Source organism: Primulina eburnea, chromosome 11, assembly GCF_022965805.1.
Source record: "Primulina eburnea isolate SZY01 chromosome 11, ASM2296580v1, whole genome shotgun sequence".
NCBI classification, from domain to species: Eukaryota; Viridiplantae; Streptophyta; class Magnoliopsida; order Lamiales; family Gesneriaceae; genus Primulina; species Primulina eburnea.
In genome coordinates this window covers 4,819,330-4,834,746 of record NC_133111.1, presented here as the reverse complement: position 1 = coordinate 4,834,746, position 15,417 = coordinate 4,819,330, and the positions used below count along the sequence as shown (strand labels likewise).

At 31.1% G+C, this 15,417-nt stretch overlaps 2 protein-coding genes across 2 annotated transcripts; both read right to left on the bottom strand.

Moving 5' to 3' along the window:
• Window positions 1-297: 297 nt before the first annotated feature.
• Window positions 298-2,447, bottom strand: LOC140804874 (GDSL esterase/lipase At1g29670-like). Its single transcript, XM_073161031.1, has 5 exons — window positions 1,924-2,447; window positions 1,712-1,836; window positions 1,342-1,584; window positions 678-927; window positions 298-556 (listed from the first exon to the last, which is right to left on the bottom strand). Exons 1-5 carry the CDS (start codon window positions 2,177-2,179, stop codon window positions 342-344), a joined length of 1,089 nt encoding a protein of 362 aa, XP_073017132.1. The 5' UTR covers window positions 2,180-2,447; the 3' UTR covers window positions 298-341.
• A 4,144-nt stretch (window positions 2,448-6,591) lies between these two features.
• Window positions 6,592-8,045, bottom strand: LOC140804773 (membrane protein PM19L-like). The gene is made up of 4 exons (XM_073160898.1): window positions 7,808-8,045; window positions 6,992-7,211; window positions 6,848-6,893; window positions 6,592-6,755 (listed from the first exon to the last, which is right to left on the bottom strand). Exons 1-4 carry the CDS (start codon window positions 7,935-7,937, stop codon window positions 6,660-6,662), a joined length of 492 nt encoding a protein of 163 aa, XP_073016999.1. The 5' UTR covers window positions 7,938-8,045; the 3' UTR covers window positions 6,592-6,659.
• Window positions 8,046-15,417: the final 7,372 nt, after the last annotated feature.

Below are 15,417 nucleotides of genomic sequence, written 5' to 3'. Positions count from 1 at the left end.
CCTTATACTATATATCTTTAGGACTTATCTTATCCTTTGTAGTTTAAATTTGATAATCATTATTAAAATTATTATTATTAAACTACACTTTTAAACTTCAAAATACACACGCCATTAAATAAACTAAATTTGTATAGAATTTGTGACTTCAAGAATCCAACATGTTACACGTCAATAATATATTTATAATAAAATTATAATTATTTCCAAGAACCAAAAAAAAAAGTGAATAATCGTCACATTCTCTGAGATTATAAGTCCTGCATTAACACGTAAAACCCATTCTATATATATATATATATATTACATGTAATTCTGAGATGTTGGCTTATATGTGTAATTTATTGTTGAGCAAGCTGACTGATGTCGAATGGAGATGCATCGAGTGGTGAAATAGCATTATATGATCTGGCAGCTGTCGCCTGATTTATAATATCCGTGGGATGATAATTGTCATAGAAAATATACTGATCCCTGTCGCTACATGGAACCTGGTTGGGAACACACTGGCCTCCTGATGATACTATACAGCATGGTGCATTGAAAACCGTAATACCTGCATAATTCAATTTATATAAATAATGAATGATCTTTTTGTTTCTCCATAAACAACAAGTAGTGAGCAGAAATAGAAATAAGGTGATCGATCCTCTAGCCGTTTCAGTTTTGGCAATTACCCAGAGCAGAAGGATTGAAACTGAGTGAAATGCTGGTGATGTTTATGTAGGTAAATTTTGCACCGGGTAGATTGGTATTGAGGTCGTCCACCAGAGGCTTCAACCTATTGTTGAACAGTTGCACGTAGTTGTTTATGTAATCGACACAGCCCGATGCATTAGCCGGAGTTGTGGCCAACACTTGAGGAATGCAGCCTAGCAGCCCAAGACCAAAAACTGCCACCTTTCTTGCCCCACTCTTGTACAAGCTCTGGTGACAAATAATGAAGAAAGAAACTGTTAATTAACCAACCAATCACACGTGAAATATCAAAAATATAATATGCTTAATTTAGTTTCTTGGAATTGTACAATAAGTTGCTCCCAAACAAAATGAGTGTGCCGTTAAATAAATAAAACTAAGAAAAATTGTATTTTTTGTTATGTATATTGGAATTTTTGCGATTTTCGTAATCTATGACGTGAAAATTGGGTTTCAGCCCGTTATGTTTGTGTGTAATGTTACGCCAACACTCTCAATGAAAAATGTCTAAAATGCAAAAGCTTGAAAGATACTGTAAGATTAATACTGAACTTTGATAACACGGAGGGCCAAAAACGGAAATCAAGAAGCACACGTGACTAAAAAATTTAATTTTTCCATAATAAAAACAATAGTAATCACCTTGAGCTGTCGAGAGTATTGTAGAATCAAGCGTTGAGCAAACTTATCTGGTGTAAACAATTTACTTGAGGGATAATATTGTGGCAACAAGTAATTGTTAACATAGTCATTGCTGCCCATATTCACTGCATACAAGCACTTGTTGAGGTATGAAGTGACTCCAAACGGGCCACGTATAAGCAACAAACGAGCGATCGTAATTTGATGATTTAATAACTGTCTGTTCAAACTGATTACATCACCCTAGCAAAATACATACAAAAATAATTAGCATGTGCATCGATCCTTTGGATTTTATGATCCTAAAAATTTAAAAATAAAAGCAAAAACTAATGAATCTAACGAAGCAATATATATATGTAATAATTACGAGAGCTCCTCCTGTATCGTCGAGGATTCCTGCTGCTCCTGATGCATAATTAACTCCTTTCTGGACAGTTGTTCCTGTTGCCGTTGCGAAAGGCGGGACGGGATTAGCAAATCCTAGCGACTGAGCTGCATACACAAACTGAACATGTATACGTACGTACACATTATACAAATAACATGATGAAGAGGGAGGAAAGATGGAATGAAATGAACCCAAATAATCTGGAATGTTTTTCTTGTTGCTGAATCTTCCGGTCGGGCCGGCAGGATAATCAATCCCGTAAGGTTGATAATTTGCCTTGGCGACTGTGATACGCATGTTATTATTTCCATTATCTGATAAGGAATCTCCCATGAAGAATAGACAAGGGACTTGCTGGCCACGGATCATTACTCGGAATTTCATAGAAATGCAGCACAGCGTAAAGAACAAAACCCATTTTGCATGAAAAATGATAATTCGATCCATGAAAAGAATTATTGTTGGATGAAAAATTAATTGGAGAGCTGGGAGATAATGGATTAGAAAGTTTGCATTGGATAGCTATTTATAGAACCTGTAATTACAAAATCTTAAGCTGTGCAAGGGTGGATTCAAGGGAGATCAGTACTAGTGTATAAGCTTTTGCATTTTAATGAAAAATAAACTAAACTTCGATCTAATTATACACTGAAGATATACATATATATAATGAATTTAAAGTCAAAGGTTGTGCTTTGGTATAACAACGAGAAGTTGGATACATCTATGAACGAAGGGTAGGTCTCTTGTGAGACGGTCTCACGAATCTTTATCTGTGAGTCGAGTGAACCATACCGATATTCACAATAAAAAATAATATTCTTAGTATAAAAAATAATATTTTTTCATGAATAACTCAAATAAAATATCTATCTCACAAAATACGACAAATATGATACTGACCGAGTAAGACGAAGCTTTTCTTTTTCAAGGCGAGGTGGTTTTAGCATCCGATCTATGTAATATAATAGGTTTCCCGGTATACTATGAAAAGGAAAGGCCTGACATGAATCGGCAAGGGTAACCTTCCTCATAGGGAAAGGGAGGCCTACCTACCAATACCATAGAGAGGTGAAGCTTATTTCTGACCTTTTTTTCTCTTACTTTGATTTTTGTGGCATTTTTTCTCTCCATTTCTTAAAAAATGAGAAAGTAATGGTTTTTTTTGTCATTATGTTATCGAGAAAACTGTAATTTTGGTCTATTATATTTGTCTATGTGTGATTTTGATAATATATATATTAGAGATATTTCAGTTTTAGTCATTTATATTTTATTTTTGGTAATTATTTTTGTAATTATTCCGTATAAGTGTATGTTGATGTGCCAACATCGCAAGAAAGATAATATAATAAAACTGAAATTAGATAACATATGGATTAAAATCACAAAAAGAGACAGAACAAATATTATGCCATATTATGTGGGAGAGACTTGAAGTGAGGGGGCTATAACTGAAATATATGAATGTTGTATTAAGTCAAGGAGGGTTATAATATAAAAGAATTAAAGAATGTTATTGATTAAGAAATAAATATTGGAGAAAAGTAAGGTTGAAACCACTGTAAATTAATATCAAAAATCTAAATTTTTGCCAGAGATTAATGACGGTTTGAATATATTAAATTCTTAAATAAATAATAGAAGGCAAAAACTTGTGTGAGACGGTCTCACGGGTCGTATTTGTGAGACGGATCTCTTATTTGGGTCACCCATGAAAAAGTATTACTTTTTATGCTAAGAGTATTACTTTTTATTGTGAATATGGGTAGGGTTGACCCGTCTCACGGATTATGACCCGTGAGACGGTCTCACATAAGACTCACTCATAATAAAAAGTACACTCAGATAGTAAGAGGAAGTTTGACATTAAGTAGAGGGGAGTATTATTCACATTCCAAAGCATTGATAGCAACTTCTTCTTATATAATTAGTCAATTGCAAGACAAATTTCCTCTTATATTTACTTTCTTTCTAGAGTACGTCTCTTGTAAAACAGTCTCACGAATCTTTATCTGTGAGACGGTCGACGGGTCAACTCTACCTATATTAACAATAAAAAGTAATACTCTAGCATAAAAAGTAATATTTTTTCATGGATAACCCAAATAAGATATATGTCTCACAAAATACGACCCGTGAGACCGTCTCACACAAGTTTTTGCCTTCTTTCTATTGTAAAATTTTGATTTATATTTAAAAAATCTAAATATAAAACTTTTGTACATTAACCACTAAGAATTTTATTTTAAAAAACAACTAAAAATGTAACATTTTAAATTTTTGTCATAACCCTTTTATTGTAAGAATAAAATATAAAATAATTAAAACTCGATCCCAAATTTAGTAGGGGGACATAAATTTTGGTTTAATATTTTCTCTTCCCAAAACATACATAAAAAATTGAGGTGCGCAAAAGTTTATTAATCTTACAACACAATAAGTATATTTATTTCAATTATATTATGTTTTTCTAAAAAAATTAAATTTATTATGAATTTTATAATATTTAATTAAATTGTATTATCATTTAAACATGTTTAAATACACAACATACATGTCATCATTTTTCCAAATAAATAAAATATAATCGAATTTATATTAGAATTTTTTGCTCCTTGCACAAAATTTTAATTCCAATTATCAAAATAAAAAATTAATGAACTAAAATCTGCACAACATAAATATTTATTTTAAACTTAGATATATTTGGAATATTTAAATTTTTCAATAAATAAAGAACCAAAAATAAATTAGGTTTTAAATGCTTGGTGATCAATATATCAAATTAAACGAAATAAAATTCAGACAGGTACTACTGAATTTAAATCAAATGTACATATGTCCAATAAAAATTTAAGGTGTAATTTAAATTATATTAATAAAAAATTTCCTTTTGTTAATTATATAATTTTATAAAATAAAAATTATATAAATCTTAAAATATAATTTTATAATAGTTAATGAGAACATCAATGTATAGTAAGTTTTGAAAATTAACTAACATTTAAGGTGGTTAATCTTCATAATTAATTATATAAAAATATAATTTGAAGTGTATATAGCATCACTAGATAGATTTATGTAAAGAAGGTTGACTACAAAAAGAGAATTATTATAGATGCATCCAAAATTAACATCAGAATTTTTGTTGAATGGTTGATAGTTACTATTCATCTCACTAATGATATTATCTGATTTAATTTACATGCCTAACGACTTTAAAATACGTGTATAAGAGTTGTTACATGTTCATTTAAATGTTCAATATATCTCTTGTGACATTTATGTGTAATGGCTCATATGTCAAATAAAACAATATCAAAATGTGTTAAATCTTAACATAATATCTTAAAAAATCTCCTTGAATAATGAATCTGTCTCGTAAATCCCAACAAATCAAATCAAACTATACGTATGGTAAGTAACAATCCAACGGACATAAATTCAATTTTTGACATTACTCTATATCCTTCGTTTTTTTGACATATCACTTTATGTTTTAATTCATTAAATTCTTTAGTACTGGTAAATATTCATTAATGGTATTATCTTTTTTGAAAAAACTATATATGTGCTTATATATTTTGTTTTAATATGTATAGAAGCCTTATTTTATATATAAATTTAACACTTATAATTTTCTAAGTTGGTTTTCCAATTTCAATTTGAATTATTGCGATATTTATTTTAATATTATCGTTACGAGATAAAACTAGTAGGAGCGTTTAATCCCGTCAAACACAAGTAGTCAAAATTGAAAAATTAAGTTTTATACAATTTTGTTGTATAGAAATTTAATTTTATACTAAAACTTCTATGTTTCTTGAAAAGTATTTCAAAATTTGAACTTTTTTTTTGTTCTGTGAGAATGCTAATTTAAATATGCATTATGAAAGTTAGTTACTTATCTGATAATATTTAATTTATTTATGTAATGCAACAATACAAATTTTTTTTTCGCGACAGTTTTTGCGACGGATAAATCGTCGCTAATGACGTTAGCTTAGCGACGATTTTCCGCAACGCCGCTAAAGTCATCGTCGCTAAATATTGTGACTGTTTCTCAAAACTCGTCGCTAGCAACGGTTTCTGAGAAAAATCTGAGAAAAATATATTACATAGATGAAAAGGTGTGATAAAATGGAACGAAATGCCCAAATTTATAGACAATTTGCGATAGTTTTTTTGAGAATCCGTCGCTAATAGCGACGGGTTTTGAAAAAGATCGCTAATTATATCGACATTGCAAGAGAACCATCGAGACCAGTCCCCTTGCAATGTCGCTAATGAGCGACGGAAAAACTTATTTTTCATTAATTACAGGTTAGAAAAGAGATGAACGGTAGCTCGTCAAAAAAAATTGAGATGAACGGCCTAACACGTTTTGACTTTTTGGAACAAATTTAGAATATTTATGTATTCATGACTTGGAATTAGTGATGCTATCATTTAGAATATTGAATGGAGCTTTGAGTTGGAAAAAAACATTAATATTTACAATTTAATTATTGTATACCTTTTATCATAATTTTTTACGACACTTTTTTTTAATAATTTGTTTCAAAGTGGTGGTTTTTTATTCAGATTTCTTCCGGTACAAGCATACTGAATTTTTCTAGCAAATAATTCCTAGATGATCTAGAAATTTGAGTATTTTACTTTGTAATTACCTTACTTTATAGAAAGACAGATGATTTTCTGTTAATTTATATATATAAGCCAACTCATAACTTTGATTCATAACATGCATGATCATTTGTTATGTTCTGATTCACAAAACTTATAATAATTTGAATAAACATAATGTATGCATCAACACAAATGAAGAAAAGAAAAATCATCGAACCGATTCGAGAAAGAAAGAAAGAAATTAAACAATCAAACACACAAATTAATCACACATTAACAGCACTCCATTTGATGCTTAAACTCGTCTCCTAATTGAAGAACTGCCATGAATGGCAGCTATGTAAAAGAGTTGAGTAGCTGAAAGGATTATCATGAAAGCTTCCATTGTTCTCTGTAAAACAAAATGATTTCATTATATATCTCACAGTTTGATCAGTTTAGTTTTCTGTCGGAAAATCAAATATATCTTCTGAAATTACTCACCAGACGGGCATTTCGATTATGTAGTTCAATCTCCTTGCATGCAAAACTGACCCAAAAAAAAAGTACAAACAGTACTGTTAGTCGTCAGCTGAAACTAAAACATGCACTAGAAATATAATACAAAATGGATTTTAATTATATTACCCCATGGCTAGGAGTGTAAGAGTCCAGGCAATGCTGGCAGCCGACGCAGCAGCAGGCATGCTATCGGCATCCCAGTATCGTAGATGGATTAACCCGGATATAGCCGATGCAACTCCCACCACGCCTGCTATCAAAGCAAACACCACGAAGAAACCGGTGGCTGCGTTCCCCATTGGAAAATATATCGGCGAGAAGTGTGCGGGTAAATCGAATCCCGGACCTGTTACACCCCAAGACCGTGAGTGGATCAGTATTTATAAAACTATTGGAACTATCGTGTGCTCTCTCACGTAATTTAACTAATTGTATATCGGCAAACTATTTAATAAATAACTCAATAAAGTAATCTAGTTAATTATGAGTTTCCAAAATATTAAATAAATTAGCATGATCTACCTTACGTGTAAAAATCCAGCTCAATTAAGCCTTGTGACGGGTCGAAGACTTCTAAGATCATAAGGTTATGATCTCCGCAGCACAAAATATATAACACATAGTACACATATTCTAGATCTCTCTATTTCTGTCATATAATGCAATAATAAAGTGGTCGATTTTCTGTTATGTTGGAAGATCGGTTAGTGCAACACTAGATTAATCAATACATTATGACATGCATTTACTGTTATTTATATTTTTAAATAATTCGACATGGATTTATCAGTGATATATGCATGTATTCAATCAAGTGGTTTAAAAATTTATTTTTATTAATTATCCAACAAAGACTACTTCTATTTCAGTATATTGAGCTGTGCTTGTTGCATGTACAGAGAAAACGAAATTCTTTACTTGAAGAATGTTGAATTCACATACCGATGACGAAACTGTGATCGATTGCTCTGTTCATAGCCCATCCGCCAATACCCAACACGATTGTGTACATGCAGAAGTTGAGGAACAAAAGCAGTCCCGCAACAGGCTTAAGCTGCTCTGATCCTGCCATTCTTGAATCTGCGTATGGAAACTTTTCAGAGATCGAGGTGCTGCAGAATGAATTGAAAAGGCTAGCCGTTATATACAAGTTACAGGGATGCCGGGCTTGGTTCTTTTCTTGCAAGGCTGCGTCTTCTAAAGGGCTTTAGTTGGGTTGTAAAGTAGATGCCTTGTGTCGAATGCAGGAAATGGAATCCTATTACTCTGTTCTTGGATGCTGACAACAAGGAAATTAAATTGTAATTTTAATATTATAAGTCGGACTGTTTTTTTATTTTAGTCATGCAACTTGTCAAAGTTTGTTTTCATACAGTAACTTGGATTTTTTTTTTTTTTTGATTATTTTTTGTCTGAAACCATTAAATCCATCGATGTATATATATTTGACGTTAACTCTAATGTATATGACATATGTGATAAAATAAAGCTTATATAAACAACAATAAAGAGAAACAACAAAAAATGATCGAAACAAAAAAGTCCAAATTACCGTATGAAAACCAATCTTCGACAATTTACATGACTAAAACAAAAAGCAGCCTAATTACATAATTAAAATTGCAAGTTTTCCTTGACAATAATAAGTTTGCAGTTGTGTGGTTTCTTTTTTCAAGGGTACAATTCAAATTATTTTGGTTGCATAAATATCAAGATAATCAAATGAGTTGGCCTATTTTAGAATTTTGATTATATTGGATAGACTTTGGTCTTGATTTTTATTTTTTTTGGTAATTTTGATCATTTTTGGAACATGTGTACGAAAATATGTTTCGCTGGCTCGACTAACTTTCATTAAGACTTGTTGTTTAATCTTTTCTTATACAAAGAATGATATAAAATGATTACTCCAAAGGTGCAGCGAAGCATTCTCTGCTTGGTTGTGCATTGAGTTAAAGAATATTTTTAGCTAGACTAATTTACACGAAACAATTAAGGTTATTTTTTTAAAAAAAATAGAAATTAATACCTCGATTTCTTCGTTATGGGGTTGTCTAGTTAACAATGGATTAATAAAATTGTTCATTCTTTTTAAACCCTATTTGTCACGCCCCGAGACGGTGTTAGTTGACACCGGCGTTGCTCTCAAATATTCATTCGAAAACAACAAGCCTCAGAAGTACAGAATTTCAGAAAACCAGTCTTTTATTCATAATAATCGTTGTCTGTTACAACTCAAGGATAAATGTTTTACAGCGGAAATGTAAAACCATAAAATTACAATGTCTGACGGAATATAAAACATAAATCAGAACTAAGAACAATGATCTTCATCACCAGCCCCAAAACTGACGTTGCTCCTCTTCTCCTATCGACTCTTCCTCGTTCTTATCTGAGATGGGTTTGGTGGGTGAGTGATATGATTGTCACTCAGTAAGCAGGGGCGGGAATAACTCCCAGTTTTCGAAATCGTTTTCAACAGAAACAGAAATACAATAATATACTGAAAACTCGTATTTCATAACAGAAATCAGAATTCAGAATTTGCAGGTTTCAGAACAGAATTCAGAATTAGTAAGCACTGAACATGTTAGTGAATTTCATGGCTAAACTGATATCAGTCCCCTATATGTTCTCTCCTCTAAGGGGTGAGGCCAGAATCAGAATCAGAATTCAGAAATGTTCAGAATATATATTCCTACCATTAGTTCACTAGGGAGTTTCAGTGCTTCAAAATCATATATCAGAAATCATACAGAAACTGAACTTTAAAACAGAATTATCAAACGGATTTCAAGATATTTATACATAAGCCCACTTACCGTAATTTGCTAAAAGTATTTCGGTTGAAATCTGAAGTCTGCTTGTTCTTGCTACTGGTTTCTGCTGCTCGAAAATCAGCACTCTCTTAGCTCAAATATTTCAAGTGACAACTCAAGATTTTGGTAAACCAATTCAGGTGTTTGAGGGTGATATTTATAGGCAATGTTTCTGACTGTTAGACTCTCAATTAATGGCCATAATCTGCCATTAACAGCCTTTATTCCATGTTAATGCTTCAGTTACAAGTCCAAGCTGAATCAGTAACTGTCTGCTGGAATCTTGCGCTGCTGAATTCTTCTGCTGCTGGATTCTATATGCTGGAATTCTGTCTGCTGGAATTGTGTCTGCTGGAAAAATATCATCTTCTGAATTATTGACTGCTGCTGGAATTGTTAGCTTCTACTAAAATTTTCCATTGCTACTGAATAATGCTGCTGGAAATTCGGGTTCTCACACTATTTGTAAGTTGAATTCACACACAAACTTATGAATTTTTATTTTTTAAAATTTATCAAAATAACTTATTAAAAATATAATATTTAGCGGCACGATTATTAGTTTTTATAAAAATTTAGCTGTCACGCCCCGAGATCGGGGTTAGTCGACATCGGCGTTGTTTATCAATCACACAATTAAAAACAACCATCCTCGTAGCACAGTATAAACCGAAAACCAGTTTATTTCATAATTTCTCAAAAAACAACTGTCTTTACAACTGAATTAAAATAAATCTGCGGAAGCGTCTTACATAAAATTTAAATTTGCTAACTTCAAAAAAAATCCCTAATATTAAATCTCGAAATAACAATTATTCACCAGCCCCAAAATTGTTCAGATTCTTTTTCTTCTACCTGTTCTTCAGATTTATCTGGGGAAGATTGTAAGGGGTGAGTATTTTGGGAATACTCAGCAAGTGGGGAAATTTGAATACCACATAACATTTTATAACAATTTCGAATCATAACATAGCATGTTTTTCATAATCGTAACGTCATATTCATAACATAATAACACTGCGATTTTTCACCTTTCATGGTTTACTGACGTCAGTCCCTAAGTTTTGATCCTCTAAGGGGGCGAGGCCGTAAAACAGTTATATCCCACTGTTAGGGGCCATATGTTGGAATTCCACCCATTTTCAGGGAATCCTCACAGTGTCAAACAAAAACGTACCAACTTTCATAAAAACGTATAGACGGTGTTCGACCGAATTTTTAAAACCAAAACCGAAAATTCATATGTATAAAACCGAAATTTAAAACAGCCCATTTACATTAAATTCTTGATGAAAAACGTGAATAACTAGGATTGCTTGCAAATGAATTTTCGAAAATTCCTCTTCGCCGGCTAGACGGCGGCAGCGCTTCGCTGTGCTCGAAAATTCCTAGGGCGGCTAGGGGAGAGTCTCGAAAATATGGAGTTGAAAATGGTGTGATTTTCGAGTTATAGGGCCCTCCTATTTATAGGGATTGGCTGTTATCCCGATCGAGTGATATCGCGTTTGAATTTGAATCAAATCTTTATCGAGAATCGTGATAAAATCGTGATAACGGGTGATATTCTAAATCTTTCATCTCAATCAAATCTCGAAAATATACACGATATTAATTTAAATTTATCCCAGATTACACCATCCTAGCATAATCAAATTATTAATCTGATATTAAACTGATATGATCACGATACTACAAAATCTCGGGTTTTACATCAACCATTTGGCGGGAATCAAAATATCAATAGTATATGGGATTTTATACCAAAACAATAAATTAATTAATGACCATACAATTTATTTTTCGGTGATACCTTGAAATCTTCGATAAATGCAAATGAATCTTGCAGCAAAATTGATGAATTAAGGTAAGTGTTGAACACTATTTTCTTAAAAAGAATTTTGTCTCGTCTTAGTGCTTTGGTTTATGGCAATCCTTCATCAAGAACCAACAACTCTTTTTTACAATAACAATATGTAAATTGGAATAACAATAACAAGAAAAATGAAATGTACTATTTTTCAAAAGAATGAAGCAGAGGAAGAAAAAAATGAATGTAATATATGCAGAAAATCTAATGATCAAAAGTGCTTTCTTATTATCTTTGATCGTGTATTTATAGATCTCAATCATTAGGGACGTGTTGTTTCATTAAGTGTTGTCTTTTCGTCAAAAAATCTAACGAAAAATGTCAAGGAACACCATTTAGATGCAAGACATCATAAAAACTTGCAATTTATAGTCAATTGATACCGCCGGACACCTAGGCATCTACCTCACAGCCTTGGAAATTCCAAGGCACATAGGCAGGTGCTAACGCGCCGCCCACGGTCCTGGAATAATCCAGGGCAATGAGAAGCGCCTCCACTGCACAACAACAAGTGCCTAAGCACCTCCAGGCCGCACTTTCAAATTAGTCCTTAATTAATAATAATTAACTTAAATAAATATTTCAAAAATCAACAATTATTATTTTTAAAAATCGAATTATTAAAATAGTAAAATAAATATTATACTATTATTTAAATAATATTTATAATTTTTAATACAAATATTTATAATAAATACAGATAAAAAAAATTTTAAAAAAAAGAAAAATGAAACAAACCCCTGCGCCAATTTGGCGCAGAGGTCTGCTTTGGCGCAAGGAACCCCATTGGAAGAAGAAAGACTGCACCAATATGGTGTTTGGTACATCCTTGGAGATGCCCTTAAGTGCCTCCCTTTGCATTTGAAACAATCTTTTGAATTTTTCTTTGCTTAATTTCGGTTTAATAAGTCTTAAACTATTCCAACACAATATACATTCAAAAATTTATTTAATATTATAATTCTAGAATTTTGTTATTACATTTTCCTCACGTTGATTTGGAACACATGATAACATATAATATTTATCATTAAAATTGGTACTAAGGTATCCTCAATAAACAATTGACGTGGGATAAAAATCTTGTAATCAATGAGACGAAATCATCTGTTATACTTGATATTTTAAATTGTGCTACACTTTATTCAAACAAGCCTTGTTTGTAAAAGATTACTAAAACTAAATGCATTAATACCGTACATGAAGAAAATATAATAAATTACAGATAAAACATTCGATTTATCTATTTTTTAATTAAAATCATAAATATATTGTTTTAATCATTTATCATTCTCGAGATACAATTTATTGTTAATTTCTGTCAGGATCGAGATTAGAAATTTAGAAGGGGTGAATAAATTTTCTTTGAATTGTTTTGATTGTGTTAATAATGCTGAAACTTTATTCTTGTCGATAGAGTTTTCAAAAAGTCAATCAGTATGAATTTTGCGGAAGTAGACTTACTGAATCTTATTTGAACAAATGACTACTCAGATTGATGGTTAAGAGAAGATAGACTGAATGCCAAATGAACGCATGAATTCTTATGGATGTTCAGAGACTTCAATACTCCTACATCACCCGTTCTTCCTCAAGGAAGGTTTATACTAAAATACTTAAGTAATTACAATTGATTTGAAATTACTCACTTCAGTTAGGATTCAACGTTATATAGCTAAAACTCTCAGTGAAACTGAAACGGAAGACTTAGAGCAGTAGAGTTCCTTACTCACAACATATATGAATTAAACAGAAGAATTTTGTACACCAATATGATGTTTGATATGATCAGATAAATAACGAATCAGTGTGTGCTTCTTCTTTAATCTGACTTGTAATATTTTTGGTAAGAGCTTTGGCTTTGTTTTCAGTTGAGCATTCTTGTGTTTGGCAAGTTCAACTGATCCCATATATAGTCCCAATTTTCAATGGTAACATGTACAAAAAATATCCGTTCATGACTGCAAATGTACTTATTTTCTATTCATTGTCTTTTTTTGGTATCAGTTGACTTCTGACATAGACTGTCACTTTGATCCTTAACACTAATCGATATAAACAAAAAACTGTATAACTTTAGGTTATGATACTTAATCAATGATCGATGAGGTCCTTGTAACAATCTTGTTTAAAGTGATAGCTTGTCGGTTTGAATTAAGTAGAAGTCTCTTAATCAGTTTAGTCGGTTGATTTTTACGCCGAATATCAGTTTGAACTATCGATCGGTTAGGTTACTGATTTCAGTTTTTGCTCGAATTCAATTGTGATAGTAAGAACTATATTGTTCGACAGACAATAAAATATATCTAATATAACCAAATCAATATAACATGCAAATTTGTGTTTAATCAGAATTAAGTATTGTGCCAGATGTTACAATATCTTGGACAACATGCAGCGGAAAATTAAAGTTTGTAACACAAATTTACTTGAAATAAATGCGATGGACAAGATTGAATATGCACAAGTATTTATGGCAAAAATTAATCATTAGAAAACGTTTACACAAAAACCTATCACTAGCGATTAAGATTAAAATCAATTTCCTCAACACGTTGAGAAAAATAAAAGCTTTCTAAAACAACCAACAATAATAAAACGTAATTAAGAAAACAAAACGCGAAGCCAGAAGCTTGGAGCAACAAAACGATCTTCAACCAACTTCGTTACAGCTGTTTTCTGCAGATATCTCCAACATTCAAGGCAACACGAGCAATGACACTCTTTAAATCAGCACGTCCTTTGGAAGATGTATTTCTCTGAAATCTTTTACGTGCAAATTGCGTGTGTATATATGATTGCAAGCCGGAAGAAGCTGAACTCAATGTCCTTGTTTCTCTATTTATAGACTCAATGTCCTTGTTTCTCTATTTATAGATATTATCTCTCATAGAATTCATCTCAACAAGGAAACCTATTAAACAAGGAAAGTAAGAGTGTTATTGGAAATAAACTTTTTTTAGGCATTAATATCACATCTCATTAAATCGTAGTCATAAATAGCATATCTAAAATATATTTGCTTAATTATCTCATTATCTTATAAAGGCAAAATACATACTTAATATTATACTCAATTCAATCAACAAAGAAAAGATATTGTTAGTTAGCAAAATAATTTAAATCAAGAAATATATCAACTAAATTCGGATATATTATTTCTCTTCAATGATATTTTTATCAAACACCAAAACTAAATGTTACAACAATTTATTTTAAAAATATAGATTAATCAAATGTTTAATCAATGATTACTTGTATTATACAATTGTGACGATCTCACAGATTTTTGGTTGACTCGATTCATATTTATAAAATAAAAATAATATTTTTGACTTAAAAATAATATTTTTTCATAGATTGAGATGAAGATCAATATCACAAAATTAACACGTGAGACGATTTATATTAGCTTTTATGTTTGTAAAATTAAATGATTTTGTTAGAAGATTTTGATTAGTAGATCAATTTATTTAATTTTTCTCTATCAAATGAACTATAGAAACACAACTATTAAATAAAAAATATTTGTTTTGTACACGTTTCTTTAAAATTCAATCAAGAATATCTGAGTCACTACAATTAATTAACCCTTATCTGAATGGAATTTCAAGCTTTAAAGAGGTCAAATTTTCAAATGGTTTACCCACCCATTACCTAGTTAGCTAGGCCGACATATCTACTTTTTTTTTTTATCCTGACATTAATTACTAAATTATATTAAATTTTATTTTTGTCAAAATAATTTTTTTTTTATAAAATTTCATCATTACATTTTGATTTATTTTAATTAACTACGAAGATTCATGTTATTTTTAGGATTTATTTGTAATTATATGCAAAATAAAATTTTTATTTGAATAGTT